Consider the following 18,783-nt stretch of genomic DNA (forward strand, 5'->3'; position numbering starts at 1 on the left):
GAACAACTTCTGCTCCCATAAATAGTCCCTTAAGAAGCGCGTAGGAGCTCCGTGACCAATTTCTTTTGAAAAGTGCTTTCAGTGACACCCGTGGCTGTGACCTTGCTGGCTGTCCCCACCCCGTGTCCTTGCAGGGCAGCTGTGTTTTGATGGCAGCCTGGTGGTCCTGGCCACAAGCTCTGCTTCCTTCTCTCCTGTTTAATCAGCACCAGAAAGGAAACTTTGGTTATCTGTGTGTGTTTTGTGGGAAGCTGCTGTCGCTTTTCCCACAAAGCGACAAATCCCAAACGCTCCTTTGCCCCGTTGAGGTCCTCGTTCCCTAACGCCACTGGGGTGACTTCTGCCTTCCAGCGTCTGAAAGCTGTGCTCCTGACAGATGTCACAGCGGCCAATCCTTGGTTTTATTCCAGAAATGAAGTCTGTTTTTCCAGAGGAGAACGATGCAGCCAGGCGAGTGCCTTGTCACAAACCAGTTCTCCCAGCCCCGGAGTCCTGGGGCTGGTGGAGAGTCCCCAAACACCCAGCTCTGCTCAGGAAGCGGCTCCGCGTTTAATCTTGTGGAAATGGGAAGAGGGAGGCGGTAATGGATAAAAAAATCAAAACATATTTAACCTTTAGGGACGTCAGTGGGATATCTTGGAGCAGGCACTGGGGTGGACCTGGAGCGTGGCTGTGATTAAAACCCACAGCAAACGTTTTTCTGCTCGTGAATTACGGACTTTGTTCTTCATGCATTAAAATCTAGCACACTTTGGGGTTTCTTAACGTGAAGGAGGAGAAGAAATAGATTTATTACCTGGAAGGTTTGATGTTCTAGTTCCAGGCATGTTTCCACAACCTTCCTGCAAACATTTGGAGCTGTAGCTAATGTGGGTGCTGCCTGCTCTGGGCTGCAAGTTGGAGCTCTCTCCTACAATTAAAGCCATTTAACTCCATCTAAAGACCTTTTTACTTGTCGTTAAGACTAAATTTACTGACAGCAGGAAGGAACACATTTACCCTAACTCAGATGGGCTAAGAGACCAAAACGTTCCAGCTAACTCCTTGCCTGGATTGTTAAATTTAGACCAAAAATTCTGGTCAGACAATTAAGTGCCGGCTCAGTGGCCACACCACTTCTTTTGCATGTGTGAATTGGCTGAGCTGCCTCTGTCAGGCAAGAGAGATTCTCTGTCTGAATGTCTCAATTCTCTGGGGGAGTTTTTGGGCTCAGACCTGGGGAGGCTTTTTGTGGCACTGTGGTCGCTCTCTGTTTAGTCAGCAGCCCCGGTATGTTTTTCCTCTTCTTATCTGAAAATTTTTCGTGTTTATTTTTGGAATTCGTCGTAACCTGAACTTTCTCAGGTGTCCTTGCGGAGAGCAAAGAAACATCTGACTTATTTTTGAGGTTTGATTTGTGCCAGTGGAGAAGAGTGTGTTCTTTCTTTTACTGTTTGTGGCTTTATTTTTGGAGCAGGTTTGTTACTGACCAGCCTGGCAGTGCAAATACAGAGGTAGCTGAAACAGTGCAGGTTCTGTGCTTCTTGCTGAAGTAAAGGCAGCACCTAATTTAACTTCTTCAGGCGACTGCCTTCACTTTCCTCCTGGAGAAAGCATCATCCCTGGGAGCTGGAGGAGGAGGCTGTTAGCAGAGGGTATGTAACACAAGGTCCTATCATGGTAGGAAATCTGAAGAGAGGTTCTCTTGCTCAGTGTTTTCAGCTGGATTTTTCTTGGGCAGATTCCTTCAGTGACGGGGGGAAAAAAAAATGGAATATTTGAGTGGTTTTTAAAGAGATTTGGGTGACATCCTTGCTGGATTCCGAGTGTCAGGTTGTGTTCCCAGCTGTCCTGGTTGGCATTGCAGCACCTCTGTTTGCCTGGAGGCCAAAGGAATCTGTGTCTGAGCATCCTGCTTCAGCTTTTGAGGTTGGTCTGGCTTTTGGGGCGCTGCTGGTTGGAATTTTCTGGGATTCCTTCAGCATCCAGCCTCTGACTTGGGTTTATCACAGCCTCTTCCAGCCGTGCTGTGTGTGAGGAACATCTAAAGATCATCTCCAGCAGAACTTTCTCAGACTGGTAATTACTCTTCCCTCGGAGTGTCAATGGGATATTACAGCTGGGCACAAGGAAAAAAAAGAAAAAAGAACTGGTCCAGGCTTGTTTTCCTGGGCTCAGCAGTGTGAGGTGAGATTTATTCCGGGATGGTTGAACGGGTTCGTCAATCTCATCTCTCAATTGTCTTTCTATATATTTTTTTTTTTCCTTTCCTCTTGCAAGAAAAGGAGTTAAAGCCCTGTGGAAGATAAGGATCGTTCTGATGTTTCAGCAGCTCGTTTAAGCCACCTTATGAGCACATAGGCAAGTGAATCAGCCCTGGTGTCTTAATACGTCCTAAAATAAATTAGACTTTCGTAAGCAAATTCGGTGGGGTTTGAACTGCTGTATTTTCATTAAAAGATCGCAGTGGAGAAAATGCTCTTTAAAACTCAGCCTCGGGGTTGTGTTGTTCATTAACTGATAGTCACTCCTGTTTACCTTGTGTGATAAGTCCCAAGTTAAGAATGGCCAGCAGTGCTGATGCCGTCACAGCTGCCCTTCAGAGAGAATTGCCTTTTTTTTTTTATTGAATGGCTCGCTTTAGTGACAGGTGGGAGTTTTTTTGGAACTCAGATCAATGCAAACAGCCACGATGTACCTCTCCTAATCATGGAAAACCACTTGTTTGGTGGGTTGGTTTTTTTTTTTCCCCCCTGTTCTTAGCAGCCTGGTAACGCTGTTGTCGGTACAAAGGTCGTTTAAAAATCTGACATGTCAGCCCAGCAACACACTGCTCCTTAATGAGGCTTAAAACCAGCGTGGAGCTGCCTGGTGGAAATAAATTTGGAGCTGCAGAGTCGAGGGAGACATGTGAACAGCTTTACTGGGATGGGATCACCTGGCTTTCCCTTCCCCAGACCTCTGGGTACTTGCAGTTCTCTTGCATAAAAGGGTTTCATTTTTTTCCCTCTTGTTATTCAAATGAGCCCAGGTGTTTGACAGCACATTTGTGTTCTCAGAAGAAAAGCCACGAAAATACCTCCTGAAATCCAGGCATGATGTTTTTTTGGTTTTTTGTTGGTTTTTTTTTTTTTAAATGATTCCTTCCTGTGTTTGAGGTTTTTCTCTCCTCCTCCTCCTCCTCCTCACCTTGCCCCATCGGGGAGATCCTGCAGCACCTCTGACTTCATCCCCACCTGGCTAAAGCCTTTCCTGTCCCCTCCTGCTCCCCAGGATGTCACTTGCCATTGAACCTCCCTGTTCTCAGTGACACTCCCTCAGTCCTTTGAATGTCTGAAGGCTTTTTCCTGTAATCCTGTTCCCCAGCACTACTGGAATTTCAGCACCTTCAGCCTCGCCTCGGTCTTTTCGGCTCTTTGAGTGTTCTCCAGTGAAAAACTAGGTCAGGAACAACCGTCAGCTCCTGATATTTCACTGTTCCTGTTTTATAAGTTGTAACCCAGTGTTGCAGCGTTTAATGGCTCGCTTTAATTTTCACGTATTCAGTGTCTCAGCCTGACACAGTAAAAACTGCTCCAAATAACATCTTGGCTGTAAAAGCCATCTTACCTTGATCAGGGCTGAAAAGGTGAATTATCTCTTTTTTGTTGTTGTTGTTGCATGTAATGCTGGAGGTGCCAAAGTGACAGATTTTTCCACCAGCTCTCCCTGAAGTGTCCATTTGCTGGCAGGTTTGGAGCTGTAATTAGCCAGCTTCTCTTTGTGCCCGTGTGGCTTTTTAACCTGATGGGTGAAAGAAAAATAGCTTAAAAACAATAGCAATAATTGGAAACGCACAGATTGGCCAGGAGCACAGCAGTGCAGGTATATTGGAAGGCATCAGAGAGATTTATTTTTAACTGACTCGTAGCTGACTGGAGCCATTCAGAGTTTTTATAAAACTATTCTTGGAATGGTGCTTGAAGTCTGAGCTGAGGTGCCTCAGTGTTCAGTGAAGTCCACCTGGTGTGATTCCAGAGTATCCTTCTTCCCTTCTCTTGGGCAGACTTGCAGCCAGTGTTGGAATACTTGGGAATTCTGGCATAAATGGGATTTAAATGAATCCTTGCTTTTCAGTCTAACTTAAAATTTGTGATTTGAAAATTCTGCCTGAGCTGTTGCCTCTGAAAAGTTTTTTTTTTTTTCTTCCAACTTGTTTGTTAAACTGCTTTTAATACACTTTAATTTTCTTCTTTCATGTGTCTCCTGCTGCTCTGTGGCTGTTTTCAAGGATCCCAATCCAGGCACAGGGTGGGATTGTTGAGGTGTCTGTGCAGGGCCAGGACTGGAATTCCTTGTGAGGAATCCCTTCCAACTCAGGGCATTTTCCTGGGATTTGAGGAGCCCTCATTTGCAGGTACCAGTGTGATCCAGCTCTTACTTTCCATCTGGGTAAAATTACCTGTGTTTGACAGGTTGGGGAGTTTGCACTGGTTTATTTAAGGAAAAATTTCTAGGGGAGGGGGGAGCCAGTGGAACAAATCCCTAAATGTGGCTCTGTAGTCACTTCCCATCACTTGTGTGGCCCTCAGCCTCAGATGGAGGAGCTTGGGAGTCTTAATCAGTCCTGGAAGCTTTATTTATCCATGATGGGGATGAGGGGGAGTGAAGATGTGCTATCGTGACACACTTTTCTGTGTTAATTTGGGAAACGTTTTCTTCTGGCACTTGAGGGGGTTTTGTACAGTGCAGAAAGCAAAATAATTGTAGTAGAGACACTTGGTGCTTTACTGGAAAAGGTTTTTAATTGTTTTAGCCTCTGAGCCCCAAAACTTGTATTGCTGCATTGCTTCAGAAAGGCTAAAATCAGGGAAAAGTGCTTTCTCCAAGAGGGACAGGAGCCAGCCAAGCCATTCCCACAGTGGAAATTTGGGGTTTTTTTGGGATTTCCACAAGGATTTTGGGGGTTGTTGCAGAGGTGGCCACATCTCCAGCACCTCAAAATCAGCAAACTTCCCTCTTCTGCCAGAGAAAGCGCAGAAAGCTTCATTCAAGGTGTTTTATTCGACAGGAATGACTCTTAAAATATTAATCTGAGAACATCTGACCCCTCTGAAATCTTGGCTCATAAGGAGTGAACCCTCCAGGGAAAACCAGCACTGCTGGTCACCTTTAGCAGAGTTGAGAATTTTGGGTGATTCAGATTCTTTCTGCCAATTTTGTTGTTGTAGTGGTTTGGTTTTTTTTTTCTCCTCTCTCGGTCCTTTCCCAATTTAACAGAGGATCATCTGATAACTGCAATAAAATGCTGCTGCAAAAACAAGCAGTGTTGCATGCAAGAGATGATTACCCAGGGAATTTTGGGCATGGATGTCTTAGTGGGATTCTTGCCAGGCTGAGATCTCTCTGAATTGCAATGCAAATGTGTGCAGATGCTGCAGCTACTGGACTGCTCTTAGAGGAACACTTAATATTATATTTAATATTACAGTTAAAGGAATATGTAATAATATACTTAATATTATTAATATTTCCAGTATAGGGAGGCAGAACAGGAAGCTTCATTCTTCAATACTGTTTTTTTTGTTGAAAACTTTGCTTCAAAGCAAATCCACGTGTTTGAAAAACAAATCTAAGGGTTTGCTTTCCTTTGCCTGCACTTTAGAAATACCAATATTTACCTTCCTTTTTTCTACCCTGTCTTTAATTTAGTGTAACTGCTCAGAGGCAGGCAGTGCTGCTCTGTGAGAGAGGGACAGATTCAGGCCATGTGAGCAGACTTAAAATCAAAATTCATTTTATTTCAACCTGTATAAGCAACCTACTCTAGATTTGCTACTTTTAATAAGGGGTGAGCTTTGGGATTTGTTCATTTAACTCTTCCTCAAATGAGTTGCAAGTCATAAAACAATAGGACTTATTTCTGGGTTTGTACTTGATTGGGTTTTTTTGGTTTTGTTTTTTTTTTTTCCTCTGCAATGAATTTGCCAGCACAGCATTATCTTTGGAGGAGAGAGCTTGGGGAAATGTTGTTGCAACTTGTTTTATGCTTTCCCACTTTTACCTTGTATTGCCTTTAGTCGGAGTTAGAGGAGAAAAATCCCTTCAGGAAAAAAAAAAAAAGGGTGATAAAAAGAAGAGTTAGTGCAGCATTTTGCTGATTTCTGGCGTGTTTGTGGAAAAGGAAAAAGGATTCCTCAAGCCTCTGTCTCAGGGAGACCAGGACACAACTGAAATAAAGGTGAAGGTGTTTGAATGGACAGTTTTGACCCAAGAATGCAGCCCTGAGTGATAAGATGAAAAAAGCTTTGAGGGCTGCTGGTTCTCAGTGTCTGGAACCCCTTCTGGAGCTGGTAACGGATGTAGAAAATCCACTCACACAAAATGAAACTTCCTTTTCAGGGAGATGCAGTAATTGTATCAAAACTGGGAGGGTTTTTTTTTGTTTTTTTTTTTTTTTTGACTTGCAGGAAGGAAACTCCTGGGTTATTACAGTAAAAAAACGGGCACCGTGTGCTGTGACTTAGTAATTCTCTCCTTATAGATATTTTTAATTGAATTTTCACTGCTTTGATCAGTTCTAAACACTGGGAGCTGCACAGAGATGCAAAGGAGCTTTTTTTTTTTCCTTTCCAAAAGCCTTTGGAAGTCGTGGGAGTTGGCTCCTGGTCCTCTGACAAACCCTCCCTGAGCAGCCCCATCTTGTTAATAGTGAGATTGGTGGGAGTTTGTCATGATTAAACTGCAGATAATCATCATTACAGCCCTTGTGGCAGCCCGCTGATGAGACTTGATGATTATTGCTCTCCTTAATGAGCAGGTCTGCCTTAACTCCGAGGGAAAGCAGAGAGAGGGGAAAAAACATCAAGTTAAAAAAAAAAAAAAAAAAGGAGAACTGTCCCATTGGGAAACGTGCCCAGAGTCTCCAAAGTTGGATTCCCACAGGAGACCAGCTCCTGCCTCTGCTCCTGAGATCTGGAGTTAATTGGGAGCCACAAAGCCACTTGGATCTTTTCTTCTTTCTTGCCACCCTCCTTCAGCCTTGGACCACTCTGGTTTTGGGGTGGGTTTGAAGCTCTTGTGTTTTGGGGCTGGATTTGGAATCCCCTCTGTTTTTGGGGTGGTTTTTCCTCTGCTTTCCATCTTCAGCCAGACAGATCCCCCAGATCCCCTCCAGCAGTGAAATAAGTTGGGTGTCCAGGAAGCAGCAATGGATACAGTGACATTCCAAAGGGAGTAAAAATGTTGTAGCTCTTGAAATGAGCCTGTATCTTGTTTCTGTCCCCATCCTTTCCCTGCAGACAGGTGGATTTAACTCTTCAGTGCCTGCTCTGCATAAAGCAAGCTGGAATTTTCTTTGGAGACAGAGCATTTCCTCCCTGCAGCCATTTCAGGGTGTTCATATTTACTGCAGAGCAAATCCCTGTCCATCTCTGTGCTCATGAAAAGGTTCCTCGCTGCTTCTCCCATAGAAATTTGGGAGCAGAGGCTGCAGGAAAAGGCATTTGGTGGTTCCTGCTCTTGGGAAAGGCTCAGCCCAGTGGATGGAGCTGCTCTGTTTGCCAGAGCCAGGCTCTGCTCCAGCCAAACAAACTCTCCTCCACCGTGGGCTGAGTAAACTCCATACCAATTCACAATACTTTAATTATTTCTCTAAGGATTTGAGCCTCCTTTTAATTTTTCTTCCTGAAAGGCATTGCCTAAATTGCCTCTGTGCCCAGCTTTTCCTTCCTCGTGGAAAACTACTGCACCTTGTGCTGCCCAAACATCCTGCCCCAGTGCTCGGGAGCCGTGGGGTTTGTTCTGGGATTTTTTGGGGTGTGCAGGGAGCTGGAGCTCCTTTCCCAAGGTTTGTGCTCTGAGAGGATCAGACTGTGTCAGAGTTATCTGTTCTTTGGGAGTTGAAAGCTTTATTTTTTGGCAAATACAAAAAAAAAGAAAAAAAAAGGCAAAGATTCCTTCGAAGCATTGAAAAGTTTTACTTGGAGTTACCAAACTGAAAAAAAAAAAAGAAGTTTTACTGGGTTTGGGCAATCTGGAATAGTGGCAGTGTCCCTGCCCGTGGCTGGGGGTGGAACTGGGTGGGGTTTAAGGTCCTTTCCAACCCAATCCATTCCATAATTCCATGAAAAAGCCAGTGGGAATCTGTCAAAAATCACCATGTGCTGCAGCCTGTCGCTGAGACTGGAGAGGCTCCACCTCCATCCCTTGTCCTGAGGTTTTGGGGTGGGAGTTTGGGGAGCTGTGGGGTTCCTGGGCCACAATTCCATCTCCCTGCCTGGAGGAGCTCTGGCACTGCAGGAATGGGGCTGTCTCACCCCTGCCCAGCTCAGTCGGCTCAGTTTTGAGTCCCCAAATCAAATTCTGCAGCAGGGACCCAACAAACACGCTGCATTTTATTCAGGAGGAGCTTTTTTCCCTGGATTAGCTGAGCTCAGAAGCTCCAGGCATGCGGGAGAGAACAGGCTGCACGGCTGGCTCAGCTCTCGTGCCTGTGGGGTGACATCTTGATGACACTGGAGTTTTAATTGCTCTCTGCTTTGCTGATACAGCCTATTGTCCATTTAGGGCCTGGCTTTCTGCTGGACAGGGCAGGACAAAGCATTTCCATTAGGCCACAGTTTGGTTTTTAACTTAATCATGTGTCTTAACTCTCTAAACTTGACACAAAGGTAGAGTTTTTTCTGCATTTGGAGTGGGGTGGCAGCTGAGATGCTCAGTGTGCAGTGAGGTCAAAGCCTGCTCCTGATGCTGCCTGGTAAAATCGGTGATTTTGTTAGAATGGTGAAATTCTGTAACTCTGAGGAGCTGGGAATGGTGAAATTCTGTAACTCTGGAGCTGGGAATGGTGAAATTCTGTAACTTTGGAGCTGGGAATGGTGAAATTCTGTAACTTTGAGGAGCTGGGGATGGAGAATGAAATTCTGTAACTTTAAGGAGCTCGGAATGGTGAATGAAATCCTTTAAGTTTAAGTTTAGGGTTTTTTTTTTTTTTGAGCTGACACTTTATAAACTCCTTTATTTTCTGTCTTATAGAAGCACACTCGATTTTTAACTCTGGAAAATTAAACCACTGAGGAAGCAACATTTGTGCTGTAACAGCCCACTTTAAATGATGCAATTATACCCAAAGAAGCCTGTGTGCCTTTTGCAGTTTAGCAATTAAAAACTTTCAAATGTACAGCGTAGCATTTTGGCTGACATAAAAGCTTTTGAGCATTTTATTGCTGCTTGTTCTTCTGGGCAGGATTTGTAGGTGCTTTAATATTATGGTGATAATGTGTCCATTAACATCTATTAGGCAAATGATAAATGATAATAAATACAAACTGCAGTTCAGAGTAATTGGTGAGAGTCCAGCTCTTAAACCTTCATCAAAAGCACCTTTTTAATAATTATTTGTGTTAAAAGCTTGAGGGTTCTGCCCAAAATAAATTCATTTAAATGTGGAGGAGAGGAAAAATTTGGGGGGATCTGTAACTTTTTCATCATCAGGGTGATAAATGGGATTATCTTTACTAATCCTGGAGGGGAGGAGCGAGCAGAGAGGTGTCCAGGGGCTCATTTGGGAATTGCTGCCTGAGGAATTCCTGGCACACCCTGCTCTGCTCCCTGGGGTTTGCAGGATCCCAGCAGCATCCCTGGAAAAGCTGTAGGTGAATCCTAAATCCACCAGCAGCATCCCTGTGCCTCACCTGGCACCTCTCTGGGGTGGAAATCCTCAAAAGGTGGTGGATTTACATGGAATTCCCAAGGCTCTTTCCACGAGAACGTTGGATTTGAGTAGCAAAACTGTGATTTTTCTAGTCACATCCCATCTGTGCTCAACTTCAAACAGGATCCTTGGGAGGCCTCAAATTGCAGAGGGAAATTGTGTTGCAGAGTGTTTTAATTCCTAAGTAATAGGTGGGACATTAATAAAAAAAAAAAAAAAAAAAAGAGGGAATATTCAGGAGGCTTTTTTTGGGCTGCTGAGTTTCTGGGAGGAGGTAAACACAAGCCTTGGGGTAGGGGAATGTCCTGGGAGCCTCAGTGGCTCTCTCCTGGGCCACCTCGGGCTAATTGATGGGCAGCAACCTCCACACCCAGCCTCACTTGGAGCTCTGGCTTCTATTCCGGGGTATCCCTTCCCCGTGGGATTCGTGTTTCTTGCTGCTAATGAACTCAGGGACTGGCTGGTGTCTCCTGGGAGCGTGTCCCAGCCAGGGCCAGGCTGGATCTGCTGTGCCTTTGGACTCTGGTTTGCTTTTGCCAGCCCTTTGGGGGGAGGTGGTGTTTAAAACAAAAATATTAATGGCAAGGAGAAGCTGTGCAGCTCGGAGTTTTTCCCAGGTATCCAGGTGTGTTTAAACTGAGGATTCTCCTGGGCTGGGACCTTTTGATGCCACCCTTGGCCCAGTTTGGGAAGCCAGAGGAAGCAGGGCAAGGAGCCTTGCCTATATTTGGGCTTTGCTGTGTGGGCTAAAGCAGCATAAACCAGTCATAAGCCAAGAATTAAAGAGGAACTTGGAGTTTGGGGCATTGCAGAATCTGAAATTTGTGCTTTTTCAGCGATTTCTGGTGGTTCCCATTTTGGGAACTGCTTCCTGAGGTGCAGCAGCTTTACCTGGGCACTGCTTTTACCTGGAATTGCACACGATGGGGTTGGAAATGGGTTGGAAACATCCCATTAATGCCAGCCTTGGTCAGCAGGATTTTATTGTTGCTCTGTATATTTCTTGGGATTCTCGCTGCTAATTTTAACTGTTTGTAAGAAGCTTTAAATTCAGAAAATAATCCTCTTGTTCCAACAGAAATAAGGGTAATTTTCAGTTGCACTCTGGGCACTGGTGACTCTGAACATCCAACACAAGACACAAACACAAAGATACTAAATTTAAGCAAATATTTTTGCCATAGAGCCCAGCCTGCAGTATAAATTCCAGTAAATACATGAGAGAACTTCCCAAAATGATGTCTTCTTTAATTATCTGTATTTCCCTGAAGAAACAGAGAGGCTTCCAGCTGGCTCCTTGACCTGAGGATTTCCAGTGTCCTTTCTGATCCTGCCTGGGAACATCCCATCCAGCTTTTCCACTGAAGGTGTTTAAAACCTTCTGCCAGCTTCAATCAGCCCTGATAAAACACTTCCTTAGGTTTGCATTCAATTCTTCCCTATTTTATTGACATTTTCTTGTCCTTCCTGCTCTTTTCCTCACTGTCCACGTGCCAGGCCTGGAATATTTAAGTGTGAGGAGCTGTTTGTGTGTTGCCACCATCTCTGTGAGCTTTCAGAGTCTCTTTTTAGGGTTTCTTGCTCTCCTCTAGCCTGGGGAAACTAGAGGATGAGCATAATACTGTGCTAATAAAAGCCAAATATCCTGTGGGAGCTTTGGGGGATGAGTTTTGGGGTTTTTTCTGGTTGAATCTCGTGACTTTTGAAATAATCTTATGGTATGTGGAGGACTGACTAAAAAACACTTGGGTCTGTGAGGTTTTATTCAAGTTGGCATCCCAGAGCAGAGCTTTTAAGGGTTTTATTATTTTTCCATCATTCCCAGGGAATCCAGCAGGAGCTGTGGGAAGCAGGGAACTGGACATGGGCATGTGGAAGTTCTCTTTCCAGATGGCAAAGGGAAAAAAAAAAAAAAAAGAAATTTTATGGAGTGGATGCATCCAGGCTCTTTCTGAGGGTCTGTTCTCCAGTCAGGTGGAGAGGCTGGAGCTGGTAATTCCAGTTTGGGTAGGTCTCAGAGGTGCAGCTGTGGGTTTGGACATTCCTTTGGGAGTTATTCCTGCAGAGCTTTTGGAGCTGCAGGAATGTTCTGCCAACCTTCAGCTGGAGCCGTGGCACAGGAATGGAATTCCTGCATCTTGAGGTGTGTTTGAAGGGGCTTTGCTGCCTCTGGAAACTGCAGGTTCTTGTGTGGTCCCAGGAATTGTGTTCCTTCCCATGTGTTCCCACACATCCCAGGATTTCTGTTCCTTTCTGCATGTTCCTGGTCTCACAGATCCAGGAATTGTGCTCCTTCCCCTGTATTCCCTAATCCCAAACATCCCAGGATTTGTGTTCCTTCCCCTGCATGTTCCTAATCCCACAGATCCCAGGATTTGTGCTCCTTCCCCTGTATTCCCTAATCCCACACATCCCAGGATTTGTGCTCCTTCCCCTGTATTCCCTAATCCCACACATCCCAGGATTTGTGTTCCTTCCCCTGTATTCCCTAATCCCAGAGATCCCAGGAATTGTGCTCCTTCCCCTGTATTTATTCCCTGATCCCACAGATCCCAGGAATTGTGCCTCTTTGGACCTCTCCAGCCCTGTCATCCTCATGGATGAGCTGCAGGGACGAATATCTGGGACCTGGCAGCAGCACCTGAACTGTGCTTTTTTTTCCTCCTTAGATTTTTATCTTCTCATCAGCTTCCAGCTGCTGGTTTGAAACCCAGAGAGTCTCCTGGAGGGATAAAGCTGGAATTCATTGGAGGAGATGAAGTTTTGTGTCCCTTTGCTTGGACAAATCTCCTCGTTCTCCTCACGTTTGAGCACCAAGATGAGGTTTCATCAGCATCTTTGATTTGCCAAGGCTTTAGTGCATCCAGGGCTGAGGAAATGTCTTGGTTTAACTGGAAAGACTGAGGGAAAAACCTTGTTCCCACTCAGAAAGGCAGGGAATGGCATTTCTAGGAACTGCAGGGCAGGAAGTTCAGTCATGGCATCACTAGGGAAGAGGAATTCAGTGACTCAGGTGACCCTTCAGAAAAGGACAGGGGGATTTTAGAAAGGGCAGAAAAAACTGATAATTTGGGGTTGTCCCCTCCAAGGGAACTCATCTGAATGAAGGTATAAAGGGAAAAACGTGGTTTTAATTTGGTTTCACGTCACTGCATCTGTTCTCTCTTTTATTCTGAATGAAGGTGTCCATGCAGGGATTTAATTTCATCTCATAAAGGTACTTAGTGTCACATCCTTAATTAGTGTAGGGTGTGCAGTGTGTTCTCCCCTTCCCTGAAGGAGCTGTAGCCAAGGGATTTGGCACCAGGGGAGTGATGCCTCTGGAGGCTCAGGGATGCTGAGATGTCAAAAATCTTCCTCTTCCCTGCCTCAGGAGGGAACTGGGATGATGCAGTGTCCATCCAAATCCAGCTGCTCCCTGGGATCCCTTCTGGAGCCTGGCAGGGATATTCCTGCACAGGGATCACAGACAGAGCTTTGGGAGATACAGCTCAGTTTGCCATTTAACTTGCATGAAGCTGATATTACCCACTTAACTTCAAACCAGTTTATTTGTAGACTGTGGGATTTATAAGTTCTGTAATTAAACCGTGTCTGAGCTGTGCATCAGGACTTTTGTTCCTGCCTCCTTAATTCCACTTCCATCCTCCTTTACCCCCTTTTTATTCCTCTTAAACAACTTTCCAGACCCAAGAGCAGAACATCCCAAATCTGTAATTTGCTGTACAAGAACCACATGAGTTGATTTGGTTTGGTGGTTTTTTTTTTTGTTTGTTTTTTTTTTTTCTTTCTTAAATCCAGATTTTTTTCATGTTTCAAATGCTTGTTTGCTCAAGTATGTTCCTATGAATTTCTGGACACGGGGAACAAAAAGCTGGCCAGGCTGTCCATGAACAGTGTGCTGTGGAATGCAGTGTCGTGGCACTCGAGGAATTCAGTGATCTCTGTACCAAGAGCAAGATGCTGTTTATTGGTGCTTTCTAAAGGTTGTTCTGGGTCTATAAAATTCCTTATCCAGTGCTCAGGGAGTGCTGTCAGCTCTGAGCATGTTCCTGCTTTGCTCAGCGTCGGGAATGTCCTGTAATGATCCTGGGTGTGATTTCAGATCTGGGAAATCCCATTGGATGGGCTCTGCACAGGCTCAGACTCTTTGTCTTGGGCTGGGTTTATGCATCCAAGTTTTCTTAGGTTTTTCTGGGCTAAAAGGGATTTATATATTTTATTTTATTTTATTTTATTTTATTTTACTTTGCTGGTGGATTTATCAGGTTTTTTTTCTGTTGATGTCGTGGCTGAGCTTCTTCACTGCTGGGCTGGAAAAATTTTATGAGGGATGGTTAACTCCATGGATTTCAAGCTGTTTAATAACTCTCTTTGCTGCTAAAGTTTAATTATCTGTTTCTCTAATCCATTGGAAACTGGGTGACACAAACAGCACGATACAACTCATGTTTTTGGGCTCGTTCTCCCAAATTCCTGGTGGTTTTCCCATGGAAATGTGTCTCCCATAACATTTTCACTTATAAATGATACATTCAACCTGTTTATAAATTCTGCTCTCCCTTTGGAAAGCTTCACAGTGAGGGTCCCACGAGCCCCATGGAGCACAATTCCCATCTTGGAATGCTTTGTGTGATTTAGGGAATAAAACATCCACAGCCTCAATTCTGCTGGAATTGGAGAAATCCAAACTCAATGTGACTCGGGTTGGGTCTGTGATTTTATTTCTTGGGTTAAAACCTCAGGTGAGAGACTTGGAACTGAGAAATCCTTGAGATCTCTAAAACGACAGCGAGGCCCAAAGGCTGAAATTGAGCACTTTTAGAGTCACAGGAATACAATTTTTAAAATGTATTAAAGTTTTTTAAGGCACTGAACCTGGAGGAAGAGGCCAACTGTTGAAACAGGCAACGTAACAAGAGGATTTTGCAACGGAGCTGCAGTTTGCTTTTCCAAAGGATTGCCAGCTTTCTCTTGGAAAAAATTCCCTTTGCGTCCTCTCAGGCTGAGAACTGGAATAAATTTTCCCCTCAAGTGTCCATTTTTTAACTCCAAACTTACATAAGCACTGAAGTGAGCTGTTCTGTGCCCAAAATGTGGTGGAGGGTTTGGGAGGAACCAGGTGTCACCTCTGAGCTGCTCCTCTCCTTGAGCTAAGGGTGGCCTGAGTTTGTCCCTTTTCCTGCTACAAATCACTTTTTAAGGAATTATTTTTTTGTGCGTGTTGTTTTCTGACTTGAAATACACATTTCCCTGACCTTTCCCTTTGGAAAAAAAAAAAAAATCCAGATGAAAAATCAAGTTTGAGCGTGGCTTGGCAGCGAATTTTGGAGCTTAGAACTTCTCTGAGGTAATTTTTGGTTTTCCACTTGTGTTTTTGTAGGATGCTGTGACGTCAAAACCAGTCATCCAGTTTCAAGGAAGCCAAGGGGTAAGTTTGTCCCTGAAAAGTTCTTTCCATTTAATGGGATTGAGGAATTTGGGCTGCTCCAGCTCTGAAAATGGGAGATTTGCTCATGGATTCTCTCTCTCTCTCTAAAACCCTTCTCCCTCTTCTTTATTTCCTAACCTTGTTCAATCCATGGGGAAATTCAGATTTATGAGGCTCTTGGGTGGAAGAGGGAAAAGGAAAGGATGCAGAAATCCATGGACTCCTCACCTGTATCCCAAAAAAAAAACATGCTAAAAAACTCACTGCAACACTTTTTTTGGTTTTTTTTTGGGGTCCCAATTCCTTCCAGCAGCAGAGCTTGGAGACTGAGAGCCCTGGAGAGGTTTATTTGATGTAACTGCAGTTCTGTGAAGCACCAGGAGTTATTTTAGATTTAGGAGTTTTACTTCCCCAACTTGTGTTCCGATGACAGAACTCTGGGATATTTTTAGCCCCTTGAACCATTTTGTCATGCCAGTTGCTGACAACGTTGAGATTTACGTGGTGGTGTTTCTGGTAAAGCAATGCAGCCCTTCAGTGAACTTGAAAAAAAATGTCATTTAGATACCTTTTATTTCTTAAAAAAGCCTGTGTTTAACTTTAGTCTCTGCATAAAGAAGGGGAATTTAATTTTTTTTAATTTTTTTTTTCAAGAATCTGAATTTAGCTGTAACTTCTGATTTTTTAAATTTTTTTTTTTTTTGGTGCACTGGCACGTTAAAACTTTCAAAAAGGCTTGGATTGAGTAGACATTAAACCCAGCACATTGTCCTTGCCCCACATCCTACTTTGTGATATTATTCCCCCTAACTGTACATAGAAAATGCAGCAGGAAAGACATGATTGTTATTGTAAGTGAAGAAGGAAAATACAAACCTTCTTGTCTTGGGAAATAAAGAAAAGAGCAATTTCCAGGTTTTTTTAACTTTGTTTAGACTTAAACTTCCCCGAAATCTCAGCGTGAAAGTTGAGATCAAAATCTGCCACTGCAGTTGGGCACCATCAGAAATGAGCAGGAAAATTTGTCTTTAATTGATGAGCTTGGCTCATGGAATAAAGAAGCTGAAAACACTGGGAATGCTTTCTTTTCCCTTTGGAAGGAGGGTCTACACCCGATTTTTCCTGTAAAGCTTTGGAAATGCCTCCTCTGAATGGTTTCTTTTCCTTGAAGGAAATGTAGCAAAAGGGATCAAAAGAGCTTAAAATGCTCCTCTGCCCTGAACCTTTGCTCGTGGTGAGTTCCACCTGGATCTGGCATGGACAAGGATTAACAAAAAATATCAATTTCTGAGGATAATGAAGAATATTTTCAAATGTTACAACTGCTTCTAGAAATTGAAAATACAGCACAATAAAGGAGTTAATTCTGTTTGAGCCCTGAACTCCCAGCGGTGAGCTGCTGGTGGAAGAGCTGCCTGGCACCTGCAGTGTCACTCCATGGAGAAGGAGCAGGAGAACTGGGCTGGGCTTGGAGGGAGGAGGTGGCAGCCAGAGCTGACCTCTGCCTGCTCCTCCTCAGCTCTTAATTAATGGCACTGACGAGGAAAAGGCCAAAGGTAGAGCTTTGAAGAGAGCTGCAGCTCCATGGGAGCTCACAGAAAGAGCTCTTTGTCCCTTCATTATTATTTTTCCTGGGTATGACAAGGAGCTGGCAGCTGGGGAACCATCTGCTTTTAAGGGTAGGACTCTGCATGTCAGGATTCTCCTGCTTTTTTTTTTTAAGGAGCTGAGGCTTGAAATGCTTTCGAGGGATCCTCCATCAGTTGGGCTGAAGGGATAATTCCAGGAATTCACCAGGCTCCCACATTCAGATGATGGCATGAAAACATATTTGTTGAGCTGTTTCACTTTTTAAATAATTCTTTTTGCTCTTCCTCAATTCCCCAATTTGTTGCTTTCCTATTTTGCTTCCCCCCCCCCAAAAAAAAAAAATGCAGCTGTGGAGAATCCCAGTAACTTTTTTGGGGTGGGAAGTTTGTGCATAGCCCAAGTGTCAGGGTGATTTAAAGCAGGGAGGTTTTAATAGTGGGGATTTTCTGTGCAAGTATTTCTTCCTCAAGAGGGAAGAGCTTCACTTGATGGATTTAGGAGGAGGCAGGACATAAAATAAGAATTTAAACAAACTGCTGCTTCTTGAATTGAATTCTCTAGAAGCCTTGAAATTGCTGTGCCCCATGTGTTTTTACCTGTTCCAGTGTTACTCTAAAAGCTGTCAAGGATACTTTCAGTTTCTAATACACAGAAGAAGAAACTTCCACGTTTGAGCCACTAATTAACCAGGGAAGGGAATTGTTGGGAATCAGGGTCAGCAAGGTGGCAGCAGGAAGGAGGAAGTCAGTGGTTATAGCCCAAAATAAAACAGCTGTTCCAGTGACAAGGGACAAAACCTCTCCTGCCTGGATCCTGCTCTGGATCCAATCTCACAGGAGCTGAGAAAAACTCCTGGGATTTTTTTGCCTTGGGATGTGTTTCTCTGTAGTGATGCTGCTCTTGTTAGTGGCTTTTATTCTGTGTAATAATCAGAATTTCAGTTGTAATAACCAGGTTGTTTTTCACTAGAGCATTCCTCTAAAGTGGGACCATTCCTCAGGAGCAGCTCCTGGTTGTCAGTTTTTCCTCGTGGATTTTCTTGGATAGTTTTGTAAGTTTTTATGGAGTTTTGAGCATTGTGCTCATTCCAGTGTGCACATAAATTAAAATTTAACAGCTGGAGTACCACAGCATTACAAATGGTGTGCAGAACTGTGCTAGAAAATACTGAAAATGTTTCTATTTTGGTAAAAAGACATGCAGCATCAGAGCTTAGGCTGGCTGAAATTTGCAGGTGCTCGTTGGGGTGGTGAGAGCAAGGACAGAATTGAACTGAGGGTGGGGGAAAAAAATATGCCCTTCAGGTGCCAACCCCACGTGTGTTGTGCAGCATTTTACAGATGACTGTTGAGAGCAAAACCCCTCTTTGCTTTATGATTGGAAAATAACATTTCCCCTGTTTCTTGGGATGAAGTTTTGGTGTTAAACAGAGGGAGGTGAAATCTCTGTTCAGAGCGAGCCGTCCACAGATGAATGTTACTTGAAAGAAGAAAACAGAAGTCACATCTGTACCAAAGCTATTTTTAAGTGTCTCTGGTTACTGGTGCAATACCCAGCACCAAAATTAGGGCTCCCTCAAAGCAGTCACCATGCTGATTTGGGTGGCTTGAGAAACCTTCTGTTTTCAGCTAAAAATAATTCCTAGATAACGGCCGGCTTGCACGTGAGACACTTTTCAGTACCAAAGTGACTCTGCCTCATTGTACAGCCCCTGGGAAATGCTGCAAAAACCCTACAAAAATCCAAAATCGGGGCTTTTGGAGCAGCTGGTTTTTCCAGTGGTAAAGCAGGAGCGAGGAGAGAGTTGTTGGAGTGTGTGGAGGTGTGGATTGGGACAATCCTGCAGGTTTTATTTTCCGGGCTCAGGTGCAGCACACGGCTCCATCCCTCTGGAAGCCCCGTTGGATTTTCCTTTTCTTCCCATTCCCACCAAATTTCCAGCTGCAAAATCCACCCCCTGCCTTCCCAGTCTGCTGCTTGCATAACTCTGCCTTTGTGCCTGTTCTGGTAAAGCAGAAGGGAATTTTCTTCCCCTGCCTGGGTGGGGGCAGAGGATGCCAGCAAAGATTAAAAGAGCTCGGCGCACGTT

At 44.2% G+C, this 18,783-nt stretch overlaps 2 protein-coding genes across 3 annotated transcripts in view; one reads left to right on the plus strand and one right to left on the minus strand.

Annotated features, from left to right (window-relative positions):
• Positions 1 to 18,783, minus strand: part of UBA52 (ubiquitin A-52 residue ribosomal protein fusion product 1) — a 196,724-nt gene that overhangs the window by 19,721 nt on the left and 158,220 nt on the right. The gene's annotated exons all lie outside the window — the stretch shown is intronic.
• The window catches only part of ELL (elongation factor for RNA polymerase II), a 50,189-nt gene that overhangs the window by 9,047 nt on the left and 22,359 nt on the right, over positions 1 to 18,783 (plus strand). For both annotated transcript variants that reach the window (XM_066336174.1, XM_066336175.1), the window contains exon 2: positions 15,057 to 15,104. In XM_066336174.1, coding sequence (XP_066192271.1) covers positions 15,057 to 15,104 — 48 coding nt within the window. The remainder of the gene's footprint in view (positions 1 to 15,056; positions 15,105 to 18,783) is intronic.

Source organism: Sylvia atricapilla, chromosome 26, assembly GCF_009819655.1.
Source record: "Sylvia atricapilla isolate bSylAtr1 chromosome 26, bSylAtr1.pri, whole genome shotgun sequence".
Lineage (NCBI taxonomy): Eukaryota > Metazoa > Chordata > Aves > Passeriformes > Sylviidae > Sylvia > Sylvia atricapilla.